We start from the raw sequence: 27,270 nt of genomic DNA, 5'->3' as shown, positions 1-27,270 counted from the left end.
CGGAAACACCTTCAATGGGTGTGACTTATATATTTAAGTGTAATTTTTAAAGTTCTGTTGATATGATCATAGGTGAAACATGTATTTAATGTTGAGGGATCTAGAGATCAGAAACCCCAAACGACCACTCAAGATATTATGGGAGCAAATATTACGATATTTACCATGTCCTTGTCATGTTTCTAAATTTTATTCACAGCGTTATGTCGTAAATATTGAAATAATTAGTGGCTTTTGTAAAATAAGGCAGGGAGTGCCCATTGTTTGTTTATGTTTTAGGAAACTCCTTATATTGTTACTTACAAAAACTCTCATTGCCTTGCTTCAATTCATGACCACTATCTTATTTATCTGGAAATCAAAAATGCATCGCATCCTGTGAAGTGGTGATTTTCTAGGTTATGGTGTAGTCTTATTTTAGAGAAAATAAACTAATGACCATCAATCAAGGCTTCCATTGTCTAACCGTTGCAATTGTTTAATTGTTTATAATCTAAAATTTAAATTTTAAACTTGACTCTGGACGTGATTTTGTAATTTTTTTATTGTGCTTTATTTTAGCGCTTTTGCTTTTTAGTCGATCTATGTATATAAAAGTTTTATCTGTGAATTAATTTTCATTCGTAAAAACATGATTTCATTTTTCTCTTACAAAGAAGGAAATCGATAGGAGTCAACAACTTAAGTGGTGTTTGGATCTAGGGACTTTTTTAGTCCCTTGTTACATTAGATGTTTGAACGTTAATTAGGCTGCATTCGGCTGCCATGGTAAGTTAACCAGTGTTCCTCGTTTTTTTTACGCATGCTTTCCAAACTGCTAAACGGTGCATATTTTGCTAAACGGTGTATATTTTGCAAAAGTTTTCTATAGGAAAGTTGTTCTAAAAAATCATATTAATCTATTTTATATTTCTTTAATAATTAATAATTAATTAATTATGTACTAATCTACTACTACGTTTTCCGCGCCGGCATAAGTTAACTTATCCCCCTTCTATAGACCGATAACAAAACTAATTGCATAAATAAATGCTATTTCATTAGACAAAATTTTTAAGCCTAATTAATCCACGATTAGCAAATGTTTACTGTAGCATCACATTCGCTAATTATGGACTAATTAGACTCAATAGATTCGTCTCCCGAAATAGTCCAAAGTATGAGATGAGTTTTATTAATAGTCTATATTTAATATTTATAATTAGTATCCAAACATTTGACGTGAGCGTGACTTTAAAAAAAAGTTAGAGAGAAACAACAGGGTCTAGGCCTCTTTTCTGTCCAGCGCCATTATACAAACAAAAGTTGATCTAGTACTACCAGCTACTGTAGTACACTGGAGTAGTACTTTGGTGATCCATTAGTGCTTGATGTAATATTCAAGCAAATCATCAATTAGTACGGCCGCATCTCACTCACTATGAGTGTGAGAGGTCTCCCAACGAATGTTTATGAAGGCGCATGCTTGCTGAGCTAGTACTGGAATGATTATGAAGGCGCATGCTAGAGTACTTCTCTTCTGGTTGCAACAGAAAAGTTTGCAATATCTGAAATACAGCGATTCAGCAAAAGTAGTTAGATTGATATATATGTCCTGTTTAGAGGCATTTGGAATGGCAAATAACAAATAGCAAAAGTTTTGGTGATAAAAGTTTTGGCATTGTATTTTTTAAGTTAGTGTTTAGAGACATGCAAAAGTTACCATTTTTTTTTAAAGTGAGAGGTGGTTCATGTTCCTGTGCACTTTTGGAGGAAATTTGCTAGTCTAGTCTGCCAAATGCCAAATGCAAAGTTATCGTTTTCTTATCCTAATGTTTAGATCCATTTTACCAAATATTGCTTCAAAATGACAAAACTTTTGTCATTTTGAAAGATCTAAAGAGGACCATAGGGAGTGTGCCAAACAACATATTTAAAAATTAAAAATAATTTGTGAATAAAAACTTTATATATGTGTTCTTAGTGATTTAAAAGGATACTGAAAAATAAAGTATGATGAAAAAATAAAACTTATTCTAAATTTAAGGTTAAAAATTTAAATTTTGACTTATAAATATAAACAAGAACGAAAAAGTTAGGTTAACAGCCTAATCGCTAAAGGGGATATTAAACAAATGGTGCTTGTGTACGGATAATTTGCCCGATTACTGCTGGTACGGTCGCATTTTTAAGGACCTGTTAGGTTTGTTTTTATAAGTACCAGTACTAAAATTTAGTTCTCAGACTAAAATATAAGTTTATTTTAGTACTATCATGTTTGTTTGGAGAGACTAAAAGGATCTAAAATCTCATTAAATAACCTACTCAATAGTACGTAGTACCCACGCATAGTCTAGAGTAGTAGAGTATGTGTTATAGGCCTTTAGTTCCTTTTAGAGCAAGGCTAATAATATAGCCAACAAGCTGACTATAAGATTTTTTATAGCCTTCTCTTAGCTTACCCATATACTAGTTAGCTCTTATCATTAATGCATGGCCCACATGTCACTCTCACAGAGTTTTTTTCCTGTGCACAAGCTGGCTACAAGCTTACAGCCTGCTTACACTCTCTTATCTCCTCTCTCCTCCACATAAGTATATAGCCAGTCTATAGCCTGCTATTATACTTGCTCTTAGTACCTCCTCTAGTAATTTATGAACCTAGATAGTTTTAGTCTCTTTTAGTCTTTGGTATTTTAGGAAATAAAATGAACTAAAGTGGAGGGACTTATGAATTAGTCCCTCCAAATAAATAATCTCTTATTTTCGTGGTAGAATTTTGGATTTTTACGGACACGATTTATAAGCTTTTGAATGGCATTTTTATTTAAAAAATTTTATCATCTGAATTTTTTTAGAATAAATATTTAACTCTGTAGTAGTTAAATCATTTATTTATATCCTCAAACAGATGTAGAAACACTGGATAATCTTTCAATCTCAAGAGTCTCAATCGGGCTTTAGGTAGAGAAAACAAAGTTGATGGTTTATATACTTATTTTCAAAGAAAAAAGATGCTATAAATCCGACAGCTTATTAGAACATCGGGTCGAAATAATTTATTAGAAGAGGTTTTTTAATAAATAATATTATTTATAAGAATTTTATGAAAACAGTCCGGTGGATAAGTTCAAAAGGCACGGGCCTTTAGAATTATATTATGGAAGACATCAACCACACATATATAGCTCCATGTACCTCTACGTTAACAAATGCTTGCTTAAACATGTTTTTTAACGAAGAAAAAATAACATATTTACAAACAAACAAATAATTTGTGAATAAAAATTTATTTATATTCTTAACGATCTAAAAGCTAAAACTAAAAATATACTACGATGAAAAAAACCCAAAATCAACTTTAAATTTAAGGTTAAAAATTTATTTTGTCTTATAAGCAAAAAAAAATTAGTGTATACTTATTAAAAACATTTTCATTTGTATAACAGACTATACAGCACAGGATATATCATGCTACAGATGGAACTATTTTGTCTGTTTTTTCTATTTAACAGAATCACCACTGCTGGTGCACCAAAATCAGCATCAACAAAGTTCTCTGCTATCTACAAAGAAGATATTCTTAGCTAGTTTGTGTGTAGGCCTTTTCTCATCGTCACAATATGCAATATTTTCTGCATGCAATCTGTCGTCTTAGGTTACTTTTGTTTCCTTGTAGGCCTCAGACAATGCATCTCAACGTCGCAAAACATGCACGATGGATGGGCAATCATCAAGGACAATGACATTGGATCCACCATGCAATGTGCCATTCACCTTTTTTTGACCTTTAATTGCATGATTGCTATGCAAATCCCAATATAGAGTTTTACACATGTGAGGGGGATTTGAGTGAAAATTGTGCAACCACGACTCTTATACCATGTACGAAAATAGTTTAATATAGACTTAGAAAATATATACTCCGTCCGATTTTGAAACCAACTTTATTCTAAAATATACTACCTCTATTTAATAATATAAAATGTTTGACTTTTTTAGTTACAATGTTTAACCATTCGTCTTATTTAAAAAATTTAGTATAAATAAAAAATGACAAGTCTTGTTTAAGTTTTTTTATAATAAAATAAGTCACAAGCAAAATAAATAATATTTTTATAATTTTTAAATAAGACAAATAATCAAACACTAAAAAAGTCAAACATAGAAACCGAGGGAGTAGTCATTTGTAGTTGTTTTAGTGTTTATATCCATTATACCCTTACCGACTGCCTCGTGGCTGTCAACCGCATTTCACCTCATTGTATGTTTGCATCTGGCATTTTTGGTATTTCCAGCCTGTTCCTTAATCTAATCTCCAAAAGAGTTTAAAAATAATTAAATTTTATTACGGATGGAGTATATACAACTCCGACGCCATGTCAAAGATGCTTAATTACCCACATGATAAAGGATTTTTTTTAAAAAAAATAAGATTATGTTTTGTGTTCTTTTGGAATTTTTAAGAAGGCGTTCTAGAGGCATGCCTACTCTAGAAGAAAAATCAATGGAATTATTGGGGCTAATTGTTAAGCCAATTTGTGATCTCGGACTTGCTTCCACGCAAGTAGGGTATGGTTGGTGGGTTTTTGTGTTTTCACGAAATTCAAAATTAAATTATGTAAATTGGTTAATAGATTATATGCAAAACAAAGTCAATCTTACGGGAGACGCCCAGGCCCTACTTGATAAACCATTCTTCTAATATATGTCTCCCTTGTGATTAATTATAAGAGCAAGTGCGATTAATTTACTAGCAAGGTACCTGCCGCTCAGAGAGAGAGAGAGAGAGAGCCAAATTTGCTTGGAAAAACCGTGCTTTCAGTCAGCTTAATTCCTCAATCAAATTTCAACTTTCCGGTTCAATACACGGCTAAAGTAGCAAACCATGCTAATTTAACTTTTCTAGTAGTAGGTAGAATGTCGACAAATATAGGCCCCGCTCGTTTTCCTCCTTCTAATCTTCGCACGTGCGTATCCCAAATTACTAAACGGTGAGTTTTTCAAAAATTTTATATAGAAAAGTTGTTTTTAAAATTCAGACTAATCTATTTTTTTAATTTTTTATAATTAACAATTAACTAATCATACACTGTGTTTTTCATGCTGGTTAACCAACCATCGGCCGAACGCGGCCATAGTAGGTTATGTTAAGTTGCCTAGTAAAAGCCAAGTTGAATTGGGGAAGAAGATTATGGAGAGACATGTAAAAGCATATATTCAGTCTAGAGGAAATTCGTGGAAATTTTAGAAAAGTTATATTTTTTTATGAAAAATTCTATAATATCCATGCGCTCTAAATTTTTTTGATATCTATGGAATTTCTCTTGATTGGGATAAATCACACCTAATAATTGTGAATTTCCAGTAAGCAGTAAATGTCATGGTTAGAAGGATTGGGAAAGTAGTAGTGTAAAATCCCTTATATTTGTGGATAAAGAAGTCTTAAAATACTTTATATTAACGGATTAAATTAATTTAAATTGCTTACAAAGCAAAAGTCACCAAATTGCCATAGAGAACACTGAACACTGAATTTGATCAGTTTTGTACTGGTGAGCATTTACTTAAAGCATGCCAAAAGGCATACTTGTTTAACATAGAACCCAACATAAACGTGGTAACATCGTTTTCACTGGGGTTAGCTTCAACAACTCTTATCTAAACTCTTTCAGCAAATTCAGGGAAAGCTTGAAAGAACCTCTTGAAAATTCAGACACATACCCATGCCTGCCTATAATGGTAATTTCCAAACTAAAACCTAACTACTGCTCATAAGTTCCTATCACCTTTAGAGCATCCCCAACAGCTCATATATTTCTTTCATAAAGGATGAATAATACAAATTAAACTCCAACCTATTATCTATTTTTATATGTCATCCATATTTGAAGAGAGAATCTTCATATTTAAATGATCTCTCTCCATCCTCCAAAGAGATAGAGATGATGTTATATATAAATGATCTAGTGGAGTACAAAGAGATATGAAGGATGAAACTAATTTAGATGATCATCTAAATAAAGATATGGATGACCAAATTTAGATGAGCTGTAAGGATGCTATATGTGAAGGAGTTGGGCTTAAAAGGGACTAGCACCTAGAGGATGGTGAAATACATGATAAATATATCACCATTTCACAATATTTCTCTATAATCCTCTGTCCCAATTTAACTTGGCTTTTACTATAATCTTTTTACAATACACAATTTCATATACTTGTAAAATGGTTGCAACTAATCCAACCACTTCACTTGAATGCCTGTATTGCTGTGCACACACTGTCCATATCTTCTGCAACTTTTAAGCCACTTCTGTTGCCATTTGTCTCCTTCCTGTGCCTTAAGCTGTTGAACTGAAACAAACAAACAAAAAAAAAAAGTAAAGATACATAAAAAAACTCATACTACTAGGCTACCACTCCTCCAACTAGTAACAGTAAAAAGAAGGGGAAAAAAAAGTTAAAGCTTGAGCTGAACATTTGGGGCAATGTGCCACTCTGACTGCCTGCCTGAGACTGACTGAACTGATATAATGGGCGGCTGTGATTAGCCAGGTTTGTTGATCAATCACCGTCCGATTGCATGGCCTGGTGGTGTATTGGTGTGATTAGTCCAAGGCAGTCAAGCTGAGCAGCAGGAGAGTGAGTTGAAGCATATGTACAAAAAAAGGGTTTTTTAATTGTTCATCCCTTGTCCAAAGAGAAGAAAAGGGTGAGAGGGACCACTTTGAAAGAAAAGAGCAGGAGCAGCTCAGCAAGCTATGGCATTTTGCATAAAGACCCCTGGAGGAATAATTGGCGATACACCCCATAAGTGTATGCTTATTTCGGAGGAACCACACTTACCGATGATCACTCCTTTTCGCTTCCGCTTATGCTTAAAAAATTTAAAATTTTAATCTTAAATTTAAAGTTAATTTTAAAGTTTTTTTTATAGTAGTTTATTTTACAGCATCAACTTTTAGTTTATTTATAAATTATTCTGTGTTTATAAATATATCGTTGACTTTTCTCTATAAGGCAAACAATCACCCTGATATATGTGCATCAGTAGTATGTCAAGGGTATTAAAAGGGCTTAACAACGACTTGTTCATCGTCTTGTTATCACAGGGTTGAGTTTTGTTATACCCTACATAATTATTTTATTGGTTAAAGATTGAGCGAAAAGATCTACTACCATGATATTGTAGCGGAGATGAGTTACAATCCAAGAAAAGAATTGATTTTCAATGTTAATACATCTTAAATACCCTTTTCATGGCATAATAAAAATCTATTCTTCTTTGAACTTGTTTCCATGAGAACCATGTAAAATTTCATATTGAATTCCTACAAGCTACACGATTCAAATTGCCTAGTTAATTGTCCATGAGACATGAGCAAGTTCATTGTACTCCACATCATCTGATGATGGCCAGCGTAGTGAAAACTAGAATTAAAAAAATACAAAAGAGTAAAGAGTTACAAACACCCATAATTCATAGATTAAGTTGACGAGAAAATCCACTTGTTTACCGCAGCTAATAAGATGTCCATGCTTTGCAACAAAAATTAGGTTATGATAGGTTATTAATTTTTGATGTAGCTATTAGGAACAAATATAAGTTGGGATATAGAGTAGAAAGTAGCAGTTGTTTTTCTTCTGATTTCTTAAGGAGAGGACACATTATGTATTCTTTAGCGTAAACTCTCTAATGACATGGTCATTAAAATAGTTTTTAGTAGACACTCAATCTCATTATTCATCCTGAAAATAGAGTACGTGAAAGAGAAAAGTTGCTCCAGCATATACTCATCACAACCTCAACAAATAGAGTATCCTCCGTACTAGAAAGTTATACTCTATATTTAGATGTTCTCTCCTCACTCTATATCTCAATATTTAATCTCAAGAGAAGAAAATAATAACAACATGAGAGGAAGTAATTAAAAATATTAAAAAATATATATATAGAGGATGCAATATAGATATTCTGCTGAAGTGATAACTAATACGAAAAGAAAATTTATTTTAGATCACAACGATATAAATGATCAAATTTAAATAACCTACTGAAATACTTAGCATGTGGACCCATAAATAGTGGGACCCATGTGTTAGTGACTCACTTAACTTAACAACGCCCGTATGCTTGACTTTACATTAGACGAATCTCAATCGGTGCGTGAGAAGGGAGAGATGACATACAACTGTGTTTTTTTTAAAAAAAATAATACGAGTACAAAACACTGCCGTTAAGAAATGTCATGATATCATCATGTTTTTCTTTTCTTTTCAGGTGAGGTTGAAGTTTGGTGGAAAATTCCAAATGAGAAAAATGGCAAGGGCAAAGCTGCAAATCTGCTCACCTCCTAGCTGGAGAGAGAGAAGAGAGATATAGAGAGAGAGGAGAGAGAGAGAGAGCTTTGCCCCGTTGCTCTCCATGTTACTACAAAGAGAGAGAGAGAAGCAGAAAACGTTGCGTTTACACCACCACCTAGGACGGACAGGCAGACAAGCCAAGCTACCATTAGCAAGACCTGGCTGCTTGCTAGCTTGCTTGTAGAGAGAGAGAGAGACAGAGGGAGAGAGAGAGAGGAAGAGGAGCTAGCCTATGGTGGTGTAGCTCTCCGGCCGAGGCGGGCGCAGGAGCGGGGCGAACGCTGAACGCAATGGCGAGGGGTTGCGCCGGCGCCGGCGACGGCGACGGCATGCTCGCGCGGCTGCGGAGGGCGGCCGCCAAGCGGATCGGCCTCTCCTGCGCCTCCTTCTTCTCCCACGCCGCCGCCGCCTCCTCCCCTTCCCCGCCTTCCAAGACTGTATGCGTTCTCTCTCTCTCTCTCTCTCTCTCTCTCTCTCTATCTCTCTGCATTTCAAAGATTTTATCTTTTCTAATGATTCAGAGACAAGAAGCTATTGTTCTTGAAGAAACAGACCAGCCCCACCCAAAATGGCTCAATTTTTTTTTGTGTTTTTTCTGTGCTCTGCCTTTTGCAGTTCGTTCCCAGTTTGCTAGGTGTCGAAGATGAAAAAGGAGGCTCCTTTTTTTCTTCTGTTGGGAAAAATTTTGAAGTTTTGGGAGTTTTAGTCCATCATCATTGCATCGCGGTTTCTGGTTGTTCTTGGCTTTCATCAGTTTCTTGCTGGCTTTCACAATCTGAGCTATATTTGGGACTTGGACCTTTTTTTTCTCCATCATCTGCAGGTGATTTTCCTTCTGAAACTCGAAGAGCTATCACTGCCTGTCCTTTTCACCTCCCACATTGCATCCCTATTTCATTCTCCCCTTCAGATGTCGGTCTCACAATTTCAGATGATGTTTCATCAAAAGGGAAAAAAAAATCTCACAGTGCCACATTTCTTGCATTTTTTATATGAAAAAAGGTTGCTCCAGAATGCATTTTGGCCTGGTTGGTTTAATTTGTTGGTCTTTGCCTAGAAAAATTGTTGTTAGAATTTGCATCGGAACATTTCATTTTTCTATTTTTCGTGCCCTTCTATTTATCTGCATTCTGTACTGAAGCTCCAATAAGAATGAGGCTGTACTCCTTTTGCATTTCCCCCTTTTTCTTGGGTTTGAGTTGTGAACAGTGCTAACAGTGGCTGTGTGGCCTACCTGGTTTATGGATACTGATCACTCGTTTATTGGAATTATTGTTCTAGCTCTCATCCATCCCATCTTGTACTAGTGTCATGAGAAAAAGAATGCCAGCGAGGGGTACCATTCTTTGGGTTTGGTCCATGTTTATGGTCCCTTCATTTCTTTTTCCACCCAAAGATCTACTTTGGATCTAGGAGTACTATAATTCTATCCATCTATATGAAGTTAAAATGCTGTGAACAAGGTTGTATTTTCAGTTTATCTATACTTGAGATAAAATTGTTTTTTAGTTGTTGGTGAAAGCCTGTGCATACTCTCTGGTCTTGGTACCCTTTCCACATTGGACGTCAGTTGATGGTTGTTGCAAGTTGCACTGCAGAGCGCATAGGGCACATATTTCTATGGAGTCTCTATTTTTTTTCTCCCCTTTTGCTCAAATTTTGTTCCTTTTCTTTGTTGGAAAAATGGGCACTTATATTTCTTTATCCCCCCAAAGCTGTGTTTTCTTGGAACTGGTTATCATATTTACATTGTCCACTTTTCGGAGCATTGTACTACTTTGCTAACGAACCCTAGATTAATATCTTTCTTCAGTAACTTGGCTGTTACCAGTGCTAATGTGTAGTCAGTACTGTGTGAGATTAGCGTGTGGGGACTGCATTGTGTCTAGAATTGCCTGCTTAACAGTTTACAAACATTGACGAATGTCCATGTGCATTATTTTCATCATATCATTGTTCATTGATAGGTAAATAGGAGAGGAAAGTACAAAATATAGTAACAGTGGAGGCGACAATCTTGTTTATCGTTTTCCTTTTTTTCGCGTGTAGTAGCATATTGTTCCAAGTCAAGAACAGTAAGAATTTTTGCTTTTAGCTTTCTGCTGTATTGCAGTGTGGTAACAGATTGTGTTGTGTAAATATATATATATGCAGATCTCGTGCTCAGCACTGAATGCGCCTGCAGACACCACTGATGAAGACCAGGAAAAGCTGGAGGAGCCCACTAGCACAAGAATGGCTGACAAGGTACCATCCCCATGTCCATTTTCCTCCTTTTCGAGTTCTGGGCCACCTAAATGGATCCAGTATGGAGCTTTTTATATGTAAAATGTGTTTCTCTAACCAAGTGGTATAATAATGTTTATATTCACTCACTAATATTAAGTCAGAATTATGCTTAAGTGGTTGTTTGTGTGTTGATAGGAAGAAACAAGCTAAAAAACAGAACTGGGTTAAGTGGTTGATTGTAATAGGAAATATTATTGTCCATTCTAACCCCTCTGAGGAGTGCTAAAGGGTTTAGATAACTTCCTCAGTGCTGAAGGTTATTGATGCTCTAAATGATTATCTCTAAAACCTATTCTTGTTAGCCAAAGTGTATTGTCATATGTTGAGTCATGACGATCTAGCCAACTGGGATTAGCTTTTGCCATGTCCACGGTTTCATGTCTTGTTTTAAACAGTGGCACTATTGTAAGCATTTTCTTAAAAGAACTCGTAAATTTAATTAGTTCATACGATGGGTTGCATGTCCATCCACTAGCATCTACCATTGGACCATACAAGCATTCTAAGTCTTTGTTAGTTTAAATAAGTTGGGAGCTTTAGTACTTTTTGGTGGCAATTGGTGAATAATTATGTGGTCTCCCAGATAACATGATAATTGTCTCCCTAGTGCCACATAAAGGTACAAACAATAACATTCACATATTGAAAATGACATGGCCTGTATCAGTATTATACAAAGGTTGAGAAAAAGGAACTTTTAATTTGTCTAACAGATAATCTGTAATGTCGTGGCTCATGACCATGCACATTATGCATGATGCCTTCTGCATGAATTAAATCGAATGCTAGTCATTTTTGCATACAAATGCAATCGACATGTTTGTTTCCGTATTGCAAAAATAATACCGTAATGTTTAAAGATATGGTTTGTGAAGATGTAGCTCGATTGGATGCATGTGTTGTTTGGGGATTTTTGGTAACAGTCTATGAAAATTCATACAAAATAATAATAATAATAAACTACATCTGTGTCATTTTACAAACCAAATGGCACCGCCTTCTGTATTTTACAAACTAATTTCATATGTTCTGTTGTCTCTCAACACATGCCGGTGCGCTACACATATGCCCTAGTTGGTGTATTACTTCATCCCAAAATAAGTTCAAATTTAAACTGAAAGATGGACTTATTTTGGGATGGCAGAAGTAGTCCCAAAATAATGACCTTATGAAAATGGTGCTTGCTGCACTTTATACACGTCTAGGTTAAATGAAGTGCTAAATGATAAGCATTAGGTTGAGGAAAAAAAAAACTCTGGTGCCCCTCAATAAATCGGTAATGGATAGGGGTTGGATGGTAGGTGGGGATAAAATTCGAAGAATTTTGAATGAGAATTGATTGTTTGTGAACAGTATTAGAAATGGTTAATTGTGGTACAATATTCAAATCCTATAAATGATTACATTTTGAAACGGAGGAAGTAGCATATTTCCCAATCTTGTATTTATGTGGATTTACTTCATACTCTCATTGCACATGTATTCTTATAATAACCACTAATTGTAATATTTTATACAATTCATTTGCAGAATCTCTGTGCAATATGTCTGGAACCCCTCAGCACTGGCAACAATGATACTGATAATGGTGACAAGCCAGCAATCTTCACATCGCAATGCTCCCATTCTTTCCACTTCCTATGCATCGCCTCCAACATTCGGCATGGCAACGTTACATGTCCTATCTGCCGTGCACAGTGGTCTCAGCTGCCACGCGACTTGAAGGTGCCACCATTGCTGCAAAACCAGTCTGATCCAATCCTTCGAATCCTCGATGATAACATCGCATCCTCTCGTGTCAACAGAAGATCGTCCATCCGTGCTGCCCGATACAATGACGATGATCCAGTTGAGCCTTACACCTTGACCGAGCATGTGGATCCATGCCTTCGCTTTGCTCTTATCCCATCTCCAGTTGCAGCTCACCATCATGTCCTCGGGCACTACCCTTGTGGCCATGTGATGCCGCTGCAGCAGCACTGCCAGTACAGCAGCTCTTCCATGCTCTCACCGCCACAGATTGCTTCACCAAGTGGGCAGAGGCGTGCTTACCTCTCTGTCAGTCTTGCTCCACAGCCAGCCATGGACCTAGTTCTGGTTGCCAGCCCAAATGGGCCACATCTCAGGCTCTTGAAGCAGGCAATGGCACTTGCTGTCTTCTCAATGCGCGCAATTGACCGGTTAGCCATTGTCACAAATGCGACAACCGCAACCCGCTCCTTCCCCTTGCGCCGGATGTCATCCCATGGAAAACGAATGGCATTGCAGGTCATTGAACACCTCTGCTGTGTTGGTGGTACAGATCCTGTAGGGGCTTTGCAGAAGGGCCTGAAGATACTAGAGGACCGGGCACACCAGAATCCAAGCAGTTGCATCCTTCACCTGTCCGACCATCCGATCCGCAGCTGTTTCGGGGTCGACACGAACCGTTTCAATATCCCGGTTCACCAGTTCCATGTCGGGCTTGGTTTCGGGGTGCAGAATGGCTTTGTGATGCATGAGTTTGAGGAGCTCTTGGCACGGTTACTTGGCGGTGTCATAGGCGATACCCAGCTCAGGATCGGCGAGCATGGTGGAGTGGTGAGGCTAGGTGAGCTGAGGGGTGGTGAAGAGAGAAGGATCCCACTTGATCTAGTGTCAGATTGTGGATTCATACTGGTTGGCTATAGCTACTTGGAGGGTGGAAGAGAGGATCAGTTCAGGACCGGTGAAGTCGCCGTAGGTTTCGAAGAGAAAGGCGAAAACCGGTACTGCGGGATCAGGGATGCAGGTGGTCTGAGTATCGGTGGTGAGAGGAGGAGCAGCTGCTGTGCTGAGAGATGGGACTACCTTGATCCGTTCATGGCGCGGCGATGGGCGAAACATTTCAATGTGTACAGGGCCTGACTAAAGGAGGGAGCTTGATGATGATCATCAGCTCAGCAAGGCTGGTTTACCAGTTTGACAGGATATGATTCATGTTGGTTCTTGATTTTTTTTTCTTCTTTTTCTTTCATTCCAGCAAGCATCTCATCAGGGAAGTGCTTGCTTTTGGGGTTTTTGTTGTGGATCTGAGTCTATGTAAGATGTCTGATTTCCATCAGACGTGTGGACTGTGCACAAGGTTTTCTGTTGTTCTCAATCTGTATGTGTGAATCGGAATGTGAACAAAAAGCTCAGCACAGGGAATGAGAGGTGGTTGCATTGGAGTGAATTTTCTGATTTCATTGTCAGCAACTGACATGCTATCTTTCAAAAGAAATTTAACGAATGTGATGCTTGCAGCAATCAGAAGGTTTAATGGTTTTTCGTATTCTCCGGCAATTATCAAGCTGCTGCCGTCTTCCATGGGATTCATATTCTCTTGTTCGATTGCATTGTCACTGGTCGATGAGTATAGAATTATGCTAGTCTTTTTTAAAGACAGTATTACGCTAGTCTTTTCACTCCTAAACTGTGTTATACCCTAACTGCAGAATGGTATCTCGTTCAAATGAGATAAATAATAAACTAGATGATATTAGTTGGTACTAACTACTTAGTATTTGGTATCATTTGAGGATCATCGACGTCTCACGATGAGACAACATGGTACCAACTACTTAGTATTTGGTATCATTTGATATCATCGACGTCTCACGATGAGACAACACAGAGCCATGGTGGAGTGTGGTGAAGCCGGCGGAGGGGAGAGTGCTGACAGAGATTGGTAGTGGCAAAGCCCACTCCAACACGGATGGAGATCGGCGCCAGCGGCGAAGTCCGCGAGGGGTGAGGACATCAGCGTAGAGAGGACCAGGGCGCAGGGGAGGCTACGCTGGTGGTGAAAGAGCATGCAGTGCTAACTAGGGCTGAAAACGGAGCGGATAGTTCCCGTCCGCTCCGAAAAAAAACGGATACGGAGGTAGCTCAGAGCAGATATTTCCTAGATAATTCAAATACGGATATGAATATGGATAATTTTTTTCGAATACAAATACGAATATGGTATGACAGTTTTCGACGGATACGGATATCCGAAGATTGTAATAAGCGGATATCCCCGAACACCTGAAATCAGTTCAGCCCACTTGATTTCAGCTCTGGCCTATCAACCAATTTATTACAAATTACTTTTATGCTATTAGACTATCAGTATTTGTCACTTATCTGTTACCCGTGAAATTAAATGTTATGTGTTTAATCTATGATAAGGCTTAAAATGACAACTATCTCGATTAAGTTAGCTATATACATATGTGGTGCTATTTGTCTTTATGAACGGTTTGAGTGGTTTGTATGTTCCGAGAAATATTTATTTTCGTATTCATGTTCGACTATATCCGATTCTCATTCGTATTCGAGATAAGTCGTATTTGTTTCCGTATCCGAGATATTCGTATCTGCCTAAAAATATGAAAACAAATATGATACATATGTTATCCGTCTGTATGCGCTCCGTTTTCAACCCTAGTGCCAACGTGGGAAGGAAGCCCAGAAGAAATACGAGTGGCTCATTAATTCATCCCATCGGCACTGGATGCCACTGCGTAGAGCTTCTGATTGTGATATGAAGTGTAAAAGATTATGGATATGAGAAGTAGTGCCACTCCCTCTAGTCATAAAGCATTTGAAATTTCAAGCAAGATTGGATCAAAGTGTTAAAACTTCGACCTAGGATCGGACCAAACTATTAAAACTGACTGGCAATGACTTTTGAAATACTAGTACTTGGTTTCAAAAATATAAGTACTTTGGTAATTTCTTAAATTTATTGTATTTTATTAACTTATTTTAATACAAAATTGATGCCAAAGTTATACATAGAAGACCATGAAAGAAAGAAAAAACGTCAAAACGTTGTGTGCGCTCGTGTGTTTTTACCCGAGAGTGCCACTATAGAGGATATATGACACTTAAATTACACTAGCATATTACCCCTACATTGCAATGTGATTTTATTAAAAATATTATTAGCATGCTGTTAAAATAAAATTAATAAATAGGTTTGATTTATAGGTATAAGTTATTTTTTCTTTAAAAAAATAGAAGAAAGTTGGTGATAGGATAGGTGACAGACCACCGCTACACCACCACTTAGTAGATTACATACAGTTTGAACCTTTAAAGTTGGAAGATGAAAGCAAATTTCATCTTCATTTAAAGTAAAATGTTGGGTTTTTCTATTAAAAAAAGGAGTTGTGTGCTGCCCTTGCCCACAAATTTACGTCATATAAAATTTACTCTATTTAAACGAAAGAATGTCCATTCACTTGTAGGCCGTGTTCGGCAGTGAGGAGAAGGAGATTAATTATCTGGCGCGGAAAACGTACTAATAGATTAGTGCATGATTAATTAATTATTAATTATTAAAAAATATAAAATAGATTGTTATGATTATTTAAAACAACTTTTCTATAGAAAATTTTCGCAAAAAATACACCATTTAGCAGTTCTAAAAGTGTGCGCACAGAAAACGAGTAGGTCTAGATACCTTATTCATGGTATCGAACGCGGCTATAGTCTATTTGATTTACTCAACTTGAGTAGAGATTCAAGGCAAAAAAAAAAAAAACACCGGTTTTAATAGTGTCACTGTCTAGAAGGGAATTTCTCATGCAGTTTTTTATAAGGTGGAAAAGAGCAAGTGGAGAAAGAAGATTGCCTGAATACCATGTCGTTAACGGACGATAATACAGACAGCATACCATTATATAAGTTTTTAAATTGTTTATATAACCAAGTAACTACATACTAGCTAAATGGATGACTTGGTGTTTTCTGAAAGCAGTCTAGATATTATGTGAAGAGCTTACACAAATCAGAGCTATTTAGGCAATTATTCATGCGCTAAGAACTACAAGTTGAAAATTAGTGACATTGTCAACAGTCTACCAATGGAAGGGAACTCATAGGTCTGATGGTATGGACAATTTGTTCTAAAAAAAAAATACTGAGATTCGGTGCCACAATTGCAATACCTGAAGAACACATGGTGTTTCTCAAATTTCTCTAACAAAAATATGGGTCATGAGTCACAAAGTACATTACAACAAGTGTTCAGTTTAAGAGGCTATGAGATTAATAACATTTAAATTACATTAGAAGGCCAAACTTGTGTCAAAGTGTTCAGGTCAAATTCAGAAGTCAATCTAGAAGGAAGACTTGGCAAATGTAATCTGCTAAGCATCAATTACGTGCTTTCGAAGCCAAATATTCGGAAAACACCTGCAAAAAAAAAAGGTCAAGTAATTAATTGAAGTGGTTTTTATAATTAGTAACACCACCATTTTGGTTTTAATTTCCCTACTGTTGGGTACTACTAAGCAGTTGCAGTCTTGCAGAATTATAAACTAAATGAAAAGGAAGTCTGAAACAAGTGTATCTGAAAGCAAATGAATTCACTCTCTTGTAGCAAGTCAAGTGCAAAGCTAGATATTTTATTTGGCCGAACTAAAATGAGTGAACAGCAACAATCGTACCTTCATCAGCCTGATACTTGTTCTTGTCATCTCCTGCATAAGCCAGGAGGTTGTACTTGGGGTTCCACTCAACGCTATTCATAGCTGCCTTACATGGAATCTGATGAATCGATCGTCCAGTTTGAACATTGGCCTGATCGCATGATAGAAATGTAAAAGAAATATTATTTGGTAACAGATAGGTCAGGAACATATTAGAATTATATTATGTTGAAACCACTCACAATGTCAATGAAGGGGTCTTCACTAGCATATGCAATAAATTCTCCAGTATGATTGAAGCTAACTGTTCTTACAGGCCACCTGGAAAAATAACAGCAATTAAAGATTACAAGTGGCACACATTCTAAGCATCTTGGAACTGAAGGTAGGGTTACATAAAGCATAATCATATTGACCTTTGATTATTTCTAACATGAGGTATAATTTCAATCAGAAGTAGCTATACCTAATTTTAGTCCAAATATTCATGGCTGTTTGTTAAATATATTGCAGAAAAGGGTATGATATAAAATTAATCAAGCACACTTTTGATGTCATAATTTTGTAAGGAAAACAGAAAGTAAAACATAGTATTCAAGTTTACACATTTCCAGAAGTTCATACTGTAACAGGCTTTGTAGGGAAGTGATGGAGAACATCAGAGTTCATGCTCAGAATTATCCAGTGGTATCATGGTAAACTCATAGCTCGATTGAAGCAAAAATTAATAATACCAACTACTAACAAGGGTTTGAATATAAAAATGTGAAGCTATTTGTATGATACCATTCAAAGTAAAGGTCACACTACAGAAAACCATACTCAAGTTCAAAAACTCAACTCAGTTCAAACTGAAAACTAATTATGACACTTTCAACTAGGTTGTTTCAAATAAGAATAATAAAAGCTATTGCTACCATCCTACAAAGTAATGATAAAATGCTAGAGGAAAACATACTCGAGTTTACTAAAGGTTTTAATGCATAGCAGCTCTTTGACATCCCAAAGACTGACAAGCGAATCTGCACTTCCAACAGCAAAATACCTGGCATCAACACATTCTGTAAGTATCCTTGTCAAAATCATTTTAAGCTCCATTATTATTTGGAACCCCAAAAACAAAATGTGAGCACAATACTTTCACATAACTACTTAACTACACTAATGCCTGAAACATTTTTTTATACTTTTCCACAGCAAGTTTTGTTAGAGGTTCATTAGCAGTTCAAACTTCCAAACAGAAAAAAAAACATGAAGTTTGCATGGTGTATAACAAATAAATCAGGGACAGGTGGCAAACTATTTTGCACCTTTTCTTTTACATAATCTCTGAATCCAGTATCCATGTATATATAGGCCTCGAAGTCCTATAATTATAGTCATTTACGGCTAGGTACTATCCTAGGTAATCATGCACTCAAAAGGTAGCTTGACAAAAATTATTTTTTATATATACTACTCTCTCCGTTCCAAAATATAAGTATTTGTAGGATTCATATTTTGTACCACAATATAAGCATTTCTGCACTTATTCCTATAATTTTAATCATTACAATGATTCCAGAGCCAATCAAATGCTTATAAAGAGAATCTAATCAATTCAAAATTCAAAAATTGACCATTGAAGCAACTAAAATGAATCTTTTGACATCTCCTTAGTATATGCTAAACAAACTAGAAATGTTTATATCTTGGAACGGATATAGTAGTTTAAAAGATCAAACTATAGTACAATATATCAGCTGCTCCCTACATTGGAATAGCCAAAATGCATAATTATAGACCAAATAACTTCATACATGCATGTTCTCTACACTACTATGAAATTAGAAAAATCACTAAGTAATAAAAAATACCAGCATCAGTGTAAAGCATTTAGAGTTTAATGTTTAGTCAAACATGAAATCATGCCTATAACATAAAGTCAAAAGAATAATATAGTTAAAATGAAATGTCATGGGCTGAGATGTGAATGGATATTGAACAAATGAAAGGAGACACTTAAAAAATTATTATTATCACCTATCAAGGGGATCCATTCCAATGCAATAGCAACCTGCTGTATGAGCATTCAATTTCCCAACCACATGAAGGGTATCATCAAGAGAAGGATCACCAAACACCTCAACATTTCCTACATAGATAACAAACAATGTGATTACACCTGACATCAACTGTTGTGATATTGACATGTACATCTGGGTTCTTTGTTTCTTTTCAAAATTAATATGATATGACAATTCAGAACTACTAAAGCATTTTAGTATCTTACCGAGTCCAGTAGTGATGAAGAATAAATCTCCAGTTTTGTTCCATGCAATCTCATTGATCTGAGATATAACAAATCAATAATTTATTTCAGAAAAGTTTACTGATCTGAGGACCTATATGATTTGTTTATCTGCAGCAAGCCTACAGGCATTTAGCTAGTTGAAAATAGAAAATTACAAAACTGTAACATCAATAATGCAGCAGTGAAATGAAAGATTCAATAGTTAGGTAACTCATGCTCAGTATTAATTCAAATACCAGTAGGTAAGCTCCTAGTCCCACAGACAAGCAAAGGTCCACATAATGCCCTTATGCCCATCTATTCCCCCTCTAGTTCTTCTCAAAAAATACATGTGGATGTTCATCCAACGAAATCAAAAATCCAAAAAAGGAGAAACAAAATGCTAGAATGTTTCAAACATCCAAACCTTCAGTTGGAAAGTACCTCATAATTAAACTTAAATTTGTGAAGAGCTTTTGGCTTCCGAACATCCACTATTGTCAACTCATCCTCCTGCAACCATGGTGACAGATGTTACTACACTTGTATAATGTAATAAAACTAGAATTCATAAAGTAACCCTTTGGTGTGCATGGGACCTAGTTAACCAACTTGTAAATTTTATTAGAAAAAAGGTTTACAACTATTATTACAAAATTTACACATCACCCCCTGTGCTCAATAACACTTCGCTAACCTTGCATAGCAAGAAAGTTAATAATTTCATCTAATTTAGATTAATATGTATACCTTCAGATGTGTCCACACTGAACTAAGCTGTATTAATACTTATACAGGATATGGATGTTGAACACTTTCCTGGGAACATTTTTATGAAATAAGTTACACATTTATCTGGATTATATAACTTGATTTCTTGTATAGTACTTACGCAATAATAGATCTAAATTCCTAGCAAAATTACAAAAGGTACAAACTCAAAATATCCAGACAGACAAAAGAATAGACAACTAATGCATAATGCAAAGAAATCTGGGTTAAAACTTAGAAAAACACAATAAACTTACAAAAGAGTTACACAACCAACTCCGGCTACAAAAGTGTACACTCGACCAAAAATGAACAGATAGACAGTCCTCAGGAGGGAGGGACAAACAGGAGGAATTAGGACTGAAAATTGATTTGCCATAAGCAATCTTTCTGGGGGTAGGGGATTTGAGGCATGATTCCAGCATTGACCTTCTCCACCTGAGCCCCAACTGCTGCCTCTTATTGCTCTCCCTCCTTTTAGGCATATTGGGAGCTCATAATCCATTTGATTCATTTGTTCAATGGAGGAAGCAGCAAACACTAATGTAGGGGGATATGGAGGGATGTTATGTGAGCAGGATGATGGTGTATAGGTGAGTATCATACCATAATAGAAACATATCATGATCTTTTTCTATTAAAAAAAAAAGAAGTATTGGGACAGCAAGGTGTGACGCCTATACAAACCTATAGGCTATAGGGCTACTGGTACTATGACCCCTGGAGCCAGTTGTATTCCAAGAAAGGCAACACAGAGACACAGAGTCAGAGCAATGTCAAATACAAGAATGAACATCGCAATTTAGATGCTAATTTGCCAAATAACTCAATCAATCAATCAAATACAAATCAGATTATAGTTGCATACTCCGTCATCCAAAATATAGTGTTTCTAGCATTCAAATGTTGTCCTAGGATGTAGCTATTTCTCCACCGACCCACTCATCTAAACCAATCACAACCATCTTTCATTTAATTTCTCCAATTTCTCCAAGTACTTTCCCATCCCAATCAACCACAAGCTTCCCTCACTTAATTCCCCCACTCACTTAATACATGTGTCCAACTCTAGAAATGCTTACATCTTGGTACAGAGGGGGTATCGCTTTAGAAAGCCTGTAACCCTCTTCTGTCATTATATATGCACATAAAATTTAGTTTCTTAGTCATAAATAGCTACCGTTGTGGAAGTTAACAGGGATAATAGCCTAGCAATATAGACCTTGTTTCCAACAGCTATGTGAGTACCACCATGTTTATAGGTGATGTTGATGTTTTCTCCACTAAGTTCGACAACTTGACATTTTCCACCTGCGAAAAAACATCGTATAGTTGAGAAAAAGGTCAAAATAATAAAATAATATTAAAAGGTAAACTTCTGGCCAAAGCATACTTCTTTAAAAGAAGATAATGGTGGTGGCAGTGAATCTGCCACCCACCCTACTCTCATTGTGAACTTTGCATATTACCCCTTGAACTTCTTAATATTAAGAAACAATGAAATCCAAAAGGATAGCTACATATAAAAATCAAAGTAAGTTGAATATCCCCTAAAGAAAAAAGATGGGTAACACATTCCATGGAAAGCATATTTTTATTTATTTTATGCAATATTATATTTTTTTATCCATAACAAAGCACAGGCGTTAAGCAAGTAGATTATAAAAAGATAGTCAAGAGTATGGTGTACTATCCTACAGCAAAAACCAAGCACAACAAAAAATCTGAAACTAACTTTCAGGTAAAGTCACTACACAAAAGAATAAGAGATCTTGTCTGTAACAACAAATTCATGGTAAATAGACCATAGGGATTGGACAAATTGACGAAAAGAGAGTCATCAATTTCAGAGATAAAAGCTGAGAATGCTGAACACAACTAAATATCTTAGTTCTTTAACCTTCATAGATGAAGTGAACTACTTACTCCGTGCATCCCAGAGACGAATTGACTTGTCAGCAGCTGCTGTAGCTAGTGTATCAGGATGCTTTGGATCCCAGCAGAGCTGATCTACAGAATCTGTGTGGCCTTTCAATTCAGTATCTTTAACTTTCGACTGTACATGATAAAAATCCTAATCAGCACAGCTGCAATTTGGTACTTCCAATGAAACAGAGACTATCTACAGTTCTTTACCTCCTATGATCTTACCAAAAAATCCTTAATGTTGTCAAACCAATATACTTTAGCTAAGATATCATTCGCAGTATGTGTTATCCAATTACATAATAAGGAAGGCTATTTTGTATTTCATTGCAATAAGGAAACAAGGAGAGAATGTTACATGGCCGTGGGGATCAATACTCCATACACGTGCAGTGTGATCAATAGAGCCTGAAGCAAGCTTCGCACCTAGGCAGTTCCATGCTACAGAGTGCACCTAAAAGTACAATAAAGGACCAGAATTATACAAAATATTAGTATGTCCATAAATGAAACAGCACATGTAATGCCATAAAATAGTTAACTGTTGCATCTCCATGTATTTGAATGGAAGGATTAGTTAGGAACACAACAAACAGAACGAGAGAAGTAACCAAGAAACCTTGGTCTACCATGATTCCTCCTGAAAGGAAGAATTTTTTCACTCTTTCCCTCGTAGCAACTTTACAAATCCAGATAAAAGTTCTTGTCCTGCCAAATTCGCACCAAATTTTGGGAGTAATTATGAACAGGAATTATTTCTAAGAATAAGCACATTCACTATCGCCCAAAAGGAAAACAACCGAAGCTCCTCTCTCAACATTGCTTAGCCCTAGAGCAAAAGAATCAGCAATTCAGCATATGACATGAACCAGAAAAGCTAGGAACCACGACTCCTGTTCTACCTGGAGATGACCCAAAGATCGAAGATTTCATGCATTTTTTTCGTCATTTTGCTTGTATCTTCCATGTTTTAGGGGCTCACCCCAAGAACTGGAACTGGGACATGCAGAGATTGCAAACTTTTGACCTTTGGGGTTTAACCTCCCCGTGCGCGAGTGTATTCCTTTCAGGAATGGTGAGGGGGAATGGAGATGTTACCTTCTTCTTGTGGCCGTAGTACTCCCTCGACACCAGGTTCTTCAAATTCATCCCCGCCGTCGAGCTTCCGCCGCCGCCGCCGCCGGCGCGCCGTCTGTCCTCTTCTTTCCCCTCCATTGCCCCTGCGGACTGAGTCAAGGCTGCTTGTACTACTCCCCACTGAAGGCGAGGGAAGACCGGGCACACAAGAGGCAGCGAACGGCGGCGGCGTGCGCGGGTGGGAGATAGGACGGCGGCGGCGGCGGTGGCGGTGGCGGCGGCGCCCGCGCTCGGAGTTGAGGATGGCCGGGCCGGGGATGGTTCGGTGGCAAAAACGTAGATTTCGAGCGCGGCCCAACAAGGGGATATATCCTACTGTTACTTCCGTTTTTTGATCATTTGTTTTATTAAAAATTTAATATAAATATAAAAAATAATAAGTCGTGTTTAAAGTTCTTTTTTATAATAAAGTAAGTCACAAAAAATAAATAATATTTTTATAATTTTTTAAATAAGACAAATGATCAAACATTATAAGCACAAAAGTCAAATATCTTATGAAACGGAGTGCAAGATGTTTGATTTTTTTTGTTACAACGTTTTACCATTCATCTTATTCAAAAATTTAGTATAAATATAAAAAATAACAAGTTATGTTTAAAGTATTTTTATAATAAAGTAAGTCACAAGCAAAATAAATAATATTTATATATTTAAAAAGAAATAAATGGTCAAACATTGTAAGCACAAAACTTAAACATCTTACATTAAAGTATTTGTCACTCTATTCACTGTTTATCGAGGTGAGACGTATAGATAAATATATAAACCGTAACAGTTAAAAACAAATTAAATTTTCTAAAATAGGGTTATCTTCCATTATTTTGCTTTTACAGCTGTTTAAATTTTAAAGTTGATTTTATCCTTATTTTAAACATAGTCTATTTTACGCCTAAATTATTTTGTGTTTGTAGTAAATTGTTTCACTTTTTTTTTCAAAAGAGAAAAACGATGTAATTGGGATCCTCTGCGGTATTGCTCACTAACATTTGAGCCTTATAGTGTCACCTGTTAGTGAGCAGTACTGCAGAGCATCCAGATCCTAAACGATGGGCTCTTCGTCTCCTATCCCTATATGAAATTGTATCCACATAAATCTTACGGTGCTTTTGGTAAAAAGGTCTAGAAACTCTCTTCCATATGAAAAACACGGTTGCTCATCAGCACATAATTCGTTAAGCATAGCTATAAAAAAAACTTGAGGATTAGATTAATGTGATTTTTTCTGAAAACAGCTTATATATTTTTTAAAAAAATACCATCCAACAGTTCGTTAAACATGTGAGTGATTTAAAAGTTAGAAAAGAGGAGAAAATAACATAACCTAGTATTAGTATTTGATTGTCTGAGTTAGGCTGATAACTCATAGAAATTTGAACAAAGCAACTTAAAATTGACTTATGACTAAGATTATATATGTGAGTGATTTAAAAGTTGATGCCGAAAAACATGATACGATCAAATAACTTCAAACAAAGGGCCCATTTGGATTGCTACTCTACTAATTCTTTGGTAGTGCCAAAATTTTGGTCATATTTAGTTTGCTACAAATATAAAAGCAAAGTGTGAAATTATAGTGCAGAACTTTCTAAATTGGTGCGAGATCTAGCATGCGTATTTACAATAAATTGTCTTCCATCCAAACTATGTATCCACACTACTCGATGCGTCCCAAAATATATGTATTTTTAGCATTTAAATCTTGTACCAGAATATAATTATTTTTAGCACTATTTAAGTACATTCACGTCAATCACTTATTATTTAAGATTCTTCATATTTTACCTCTCCTCTGCTAAACAATCACTTATTAAATGATAATATAGTATTTTATTCTCAGATCTTAATCGTTGCTAAACAATCTATAAATATTTATATTATGATACAAATGTGGTCTTATTCAGAATATAATTCAGAATGTAAGACTTTTAGCATTTGCTAGAATCATATGAATGTTAATGAATCTAGCAATATACTTTGATTAATAGATGAATTTATTGGTATAGTCAAAATGTCTCGTAGTATAAAATGGGGGAGTAAATCATTAGAAGGTTGTATTTGGTAGCAATAACAAAATCTAAATCGACCCACAATTTTTAATTTTTCTAAGAAACTGTGATAATGGTTATGTTTTTCATAACATAAGTTAGTTATAGAAGAGCATGAAAATGCATCTAGCCCCTAAAACGTGTTTTGGATGATTAATGACAATCCTAGTCAAAGCATGTGCCCTAACAATTTGTGATTGCAGAGAAGTAGACAATTTGACTCATGTATGGAGTGCGCGAAAATGTTTAAAGCAAGAGTGATCCAAAAAAAGCAAAAAGAGTACAGAGTCAAGACGGTCAAAGACGTTTTTTCTTTTTCGTTTTTGAGTCGTATGGCAATCCGTACTATTAAGAGGGGTCACTAGCAGAGGGGTCACTAGCTAAGTCGTTACATACATCATTGAGTGAGTCATGAGAGTGAGAGGCCTAGTTTAGTGAAATTCCAGAGAAGCTGGACTGAACAATCCGGCCCCAGCTCAAAACTTGAGCCAAGTGTTGGCCGGATAGTCCGACCCCTGAGCCCGGACGGTCCGACCCTTGTAACTTTATCCAACGGCTAGCTGATATTTGACAGCCCTATATAATCCACCTCGGAATTCTAACCATTGGTGAGGTATCATGTTCAAACTCTAGGGTTCCTAAGTGAGTTCTAGCCCTTACCAAGCCTCCTCCACTAATCCAAACACATCCTAGAGTGATTAATGCGAGAATCAAGCCTAGGTTTGTGAGATTAGGGATTAGTGAGTGATCTTGAGTAATTGTGAGTGTTCTTGAGCGAAATATGGATGCATGTGAAGACGCGGTGGCCTATATTACTCTTGGAGTTCATGTTCCTAGATGGATAGGCGTCGCCTGCAAGCCTCCAAGTTTTGTGGATCGCTAGGATCAAGTTTGTGAAGGTCTGTGCCTAACCTCCGCAAAAAAAAATAGGTAAGATCTCTAGTGAATTCTTGTGTTTCTTCATAGAAGGCTGCCAGGTAGAGCGGGTTGTAACCTAGAGCTAGGCGAAACGCCTTGATCTTGACCTTGGTATTCAATCAAGGGTTCGCTAGTGCCTAGGTGTGAATACGGAGACCCGCGTCGCATTAGCCTTGTGGGAGGAAGCCAAGAGAGGGAAAGTATCGAAGGAGATCTCGCTCGTAGGAAAGGATCAAGAGAGTAGATCGAAAGATCCGAAGTTCGGGATAAAATCTCTTATGTCTTTCTTTGTGAGTTTCTCGGTTTCTCATTGTTCTTGTGATCTTTTTGCGTTCATCTCTTGCACATAAACACAACACGTTCCCAGGAACTTCAATGAGATTGGAGGATTTCAAAGTCTCTCTTTTTACTGACCGGACGGTCCGATGTTTATACCCGGATAGTCCGGCAAGAGCTCTCGGCTCAACCCGAGAGCCCCGATCGAACGGTCTTGCCCTACTTACCGTTGCAATTTGAAAGAATTTTCAGGACACATATTCACCCCCTCTAGGCTGTCTCCCCGGAACTTCAGAGCACCCTTATATTTTCGCTTATGCTTATGTTTATTAGCCAAACTTTGATTTTTAACCTTAAACTAAAATTTATTTTGATATTTTTTGTGGTAGTTTATTTCCCAGTCTTGGTTTTTGGATCGCCAATAACACATATAAAAAGTTTTATTTACAAATTATTTTTTATTCATAAATATGTCGTTTCGTTTATTCCTAGAATAAGTGAAAAGATGAGCATCGATATATTTTTCTCAAAATAAGGTTTATCCATGATAAAAAAAATAGAATTAGACATTTGTTGATGATAAAAGTTAGAATTTCTCTTATAATTCCTCCATTCTAAAATATAAATATTTATACTTCATTTAGTTCATTTAAAGTTGAGCAAAAATACTCTCTTTTAATTCAATAGTTGATTTTTAAATTTTGAATTACTTAGCTTCCTTTTCCAAGCACTTTTTGGCCAAAACTTGTGGACTTTTATGCACTAAAATTAGTGCTCCATAAATGCTTGTAATGTGGTGTAAAATTTTAAATATATAAGTACTTATATTTTGGAGTTGAGTGAATAGTAAGGTAATATACCTTGA

General features: G+C 36.3%; 2 protein-coding genes across 2 annotated transcripts; one reads left to right on the top strand and one right to left on the bottom strand.

Moving 5' to 3' along the window:
- Positions 1-8,434: 8,434 nt before the first annotated feature.
- On the top strand, positions 8,435-13,895 carry LOC102704173 (E3 ubiquitin-protein ligase WAV3-like). The gene is made up of 3 exons (XM_006660451.3): positions 8,435-8,783; positions 10,501-10,593; positions 12,166-13,895. The coding sequence occupies exons 1-3, from the start codon at positions 8,637-8,639 to the stop codon at positions 13,519-13,521; spliced, it is 1,596 nt and encodes a 531-aa protein (XP_006660514.2). The 5' UTR covers positions 8,435-8,636; the 3' UTR covers positions 13,522-13,895.
- A 2,579-nt stretch (positions 13,896-16,474) lies between these two features.
- On the bottom strand, positions 16,475-23,424 carry LOC102703894 (THO complex subunit 3). The gene is made up of 11 exons (XM_006660450.3): positions 23,125-23,424; positions 22,385-22,480; positions 22,027-22,156; positions 21,323-21,411; positions 19,774-19,842; positions 19,330-19,387; positions 19,080-19,191; positions 18,016-18,102; positions 17,300-17,378; positions 17,076-17,208; positions 16,475-16,821 (listed from the first exon to the last, which is right to left on the bottom strand). The coding sequence occupies exons 1-11, from the start codon at positions 23,239-23,241 to the stop codon at positions 16,787-16,789; spliced, it is 1,005 nt and encodes a 334-aa protein (XP_006660513.1). The 5' UTR covers positions 23,242-23,424; the 3' UTR covers positions 16,475-16,786.
- Positions 23,425-27,270: the final 3,846 nt, after the last annotated feature.

Source organism: Oryza brachyantha, chromosome 9, assembly GCF_000231095.2.
Source record: "Oryza brachyantha chromosome 9, ObraRS2, whole genome shotgun sequence".
NCBI lineage: Eukaryota > Viridiplantae > Streptophyta > Magnoliopsida > Poales > Poaceae > Oryza > Oryza brachyantha.
This window is presented reverse-complemented; position numbering and strand designations above follow the sequence as displayed.

Bases quoted from the DNA above. Each gene is read 5' to 3' on its own strand.
- LOC102704173 (XM_006660451.3), top strand. From the start codon at position 8,637: ATGGCGAGGGGTTGCGCCGGCGCCGGCGACGGCGACGGCATGCTCGCG. The intron at 8,784-10,500 runs GTATGCGTTCTC...ATATATATGCAG, and splicing joins CTTCCCCGCCTTCCAAGACT to ATCTCGTGCTCAGCACTGAA. The intron at 10,594-12,165 runs GTACCATCCCCA...ATTCATTTGCAG, and splicing joins GCACAAGAATGGCTGACAAG to AATCTCTGTGCAATATGTCT.
- LOC102703894 (XM_006660450.3), bottom strand. From the start codon at position 23,241: ATGGAGGGGAAAGAAGAGGACAGACGGCGCGCCGGCGGCGGCGGCGGC. The intron at 21,412-22,026 runs GTAAGTAGTTCA...GTTTTTTCGCAG, and splicing joins TCGTCTCTGGGATGCACGGA to GTGGAAAATGTCAAGTTGTC. The intron at 17,209-17,299 runs GTGAGTGGTTTC...TCATGCGATCAG, and splicing joins AAGACCCCTTCATTGACATT to GCCAATGTTCAAACTGGACG.